Genomic DNA, 2500 nt, shown 5'->3' on the forward strand with positions numbered 1-2500 from the left:
GGCATCTGGTGGCGAGGACGGGCGCCTTGCAGCAGCTGCAGGGGGAGGTCTCGGAGGAGGACGACGAAGAGGAGGACGAGGAGGACGACGAGGGCGACGACGAGGGCCGGCCGACGTCGCTGGAGGCGTCGTCGCGCTTCCACGACCTGCTGTACGCCACGGGCCTGCGCGCCGACTCGCTCGTGCTCAGCAACGCGTCGGAGGCGCAGGAGCAGGACGACGAGAGGGCCGGGAGGAAGAGGAAGAGGGGCAAGAAGGGCAAGAAGGTCAAGAGGGATAGGAAGAGGAGGGGCAAGGACGGTAAGAAGAAAAAGAAGAAGAAGAAGAGGAAGAAGAGCAGGAAGTGTAGAAAGCTGAAAGGGAAGCTGAAGAAGATATGCAAGAAGGACGAGGAGATGTTCAGCTCCATCGTCCGGAGCAACCCGAGTGAGTGCAGCAGCAAGGGGTTCGCGTCCCTGTCAAAACTGAAGTACATTTGTTACTTCTCTTCAATAACACTAAGTGAACATTTGCATTAAAGTTCGTAGATCTGCTTCCTGCTAGTTGATGAGAGACAGATGTTCATTCACTATGCATTTACTTCATGAACTGAATGAACCTTATTTCTGTACCATTCTTTGGATATTGATACCTTTGTTAATGGTAATGAAGTAAGGATAAGTTTATCAGAATACGACAGAATTAACAGGGATATAAGAGGGACAGAAGGGAGTAGGAGTGGGGGAGGGGGGTGGGAGACAGAGGGAGGGAAAGGAAGGGTGTGAGTGAAGGAGGGAGGGCGGGAGGGATTAAGACAGGGTTGGAGGTAGGAAGTATAGTAGGGAAGAGAGAAATAGAGAGAGACTAAAGCAGCGTAAGAAATGAGTGAAGAGTGAGGAAGGGGGAGAGCGAACAAAGAAAGAATAAAGAGAGAGTGAGTGACGGGGAAAGAGGGAGTGAGTGAGGAAGACATTGAGTGAAGAGAAGACGAGAGAGAGACAGAGAGGGGGAAAGAGAGATAGAGAGAGAGAGAGACGAAGAAAGCGAGAGAAAGAGAGAGAGGGTGAGTGAAAGAGGGAGAGAGAGAGAAAGAGAAAGAAAGACGGACAGAAACAGATAGAGACAGAGAGAGTAGACAGCTAAAAAGAAAGAGTAAGGACAAGAGAGAGAAAGAGGAAAAGACAAAAACACAGAGCTCATTCTCTCTCTTAAATCACAATTTCTGTCCAAGCTTTTTCTCTTCAACTCGAACCGCTTCAGCGTCGAAAGAGTCGTACCTCCTCCACTTCCGACCGCCTTCGGTAGATTCCAAGTGGCGGGCGAGGGCTCGTGTGTTGTAGAATGCTATAGAATAATTTAGAATGTGATGGACTATTGCTGTCATACATAGATCTGTTAAATGTTTAGTGTTGTAGGATTACGTATGAACTTGTAGTAGAATTTCGTAAAATTATATTATTGTATATTTTTCCATCTCATGTTGCAGAAAGCTATAGATGAAACAAGTAAAACAGAACCAGGGAATAAACAAAAACAAAAAACAAGTTAACAAAATAAATACAGGTCTCAAACGATTCTTATAATTCATGTTGCACGCAGAACCGATTGATTTCTGATTGCACGAAGGAATGACACAACCTGTTCCTTGCAGTGAGTGGCAGCGAGGCGTGCCAGTACCACAACCTGGAGGAGTGTTACAAGAAGGTCGGTCTCGTGGCCAACAAAACATCCGTGGTGAAGTGTCGCTATAGAGAGGTTAGTTAAATGCTTGTGATTCGTATTGATATTGAGTGTCGTGGATTGGTGATAGTATTGATTATGATAGAGATATTGATGATATGAAAAAGTGTTGTTTTGTATTTGTTTGTGGGAATTGGAGGACGTATTTTGTAACTCTGTTTTCATTATGAATTTTATTCAAAACTTCTGTTCTTATTTTCTATTCTTGGAAAAAGTCCTCGTTCTTTTCTTCTCCTCCTTTGTTGGATAACCTTCCCGCATCGCTTCTTCCTCCCTCTCTCTCACCTTTCTCCGTTTGTATCTTTTTCCCTCGCTCTCGCCCCCCCCCCCCTCCTTCGCTTCCCCCTTGCTCCTCCACTTTCCTCTTGTTTCCAGGTTTTGTTCTTCCTACTCCACTTCCACATCCCGCCTCCTGCTTTCCCCTCTTTCACCTCCCTCTCATTCCTACTCCCCATCCTCTTTCCCCCTTCATATCTTCCCCTTGCTCCTCCTTCCACTTCTTACCCTCCTCTTACTTTCCTCTCCCCTTTCCCTCCCTCCCCTTCGTCTCTTCCTGTCCCCTCCTCTTCTCCCTCTTTCTGTTTCTCCGTTCACTCACCCTCTCTCTGTTTCTCCCCTTCCCTCTCCCTCTCCCTTCTCCCCTTCCCCTTCGCCCCTCGCCCTCGCCCGCTCCCCTGCCCTTCTCCCCCGGCTCCCCTCCCCGCACGCCAACACTCACGCCCTTGAACACCCTCGCAGGAGTTCCTTGAGTGCATGGAGGAGCAGCGCGAGGGGGTGTGCG

General features: G+C 48.5%; 1 protein-coding gene across 1 annotated transcript in view; it reads left to right on the top strand.

The window, feature by feature from the left end:
• Nucleotides 1-2500, top strand: part of LOC113826980 (uncharacterized) — a gene marked incomplete at its 5' end in the record, with an annotated part of 8075 nt that overhangs the window by 2698 nt on the left and 2877 nt on the right. Inside the window, 3 exon segments of the mRNA XM_027379877.2 lie at nt 1-426; nt 1631-1734; nt 2458-2500. The exon segment at nt 1-426 is cut by the window's left edge and continues 263 nt beyond it; the exon segment at nt 2458-2500 is cut by the window's right edge and continues 2877 nt beyond it. Of these exon segments, the coding sequence (XP_027235678.1) occupies nt 1-426; nt 1631-1734; nt 2458-2500 (573 nt within the window).

This window comes from Penaeus vannamei, chromosome 36 (genome assembly GCF_042767895.1).
Source record: "Penaeus vannamei isolate JL-2024 chromosome 36, ASM4276789v1, whole genome shotgun sequence".
NCBI lineage: Eukaryota > Metazoa > Arthropoda > Malacostraca > Decapoda > Penaeidae > Penaeus > Penaeus vannamei.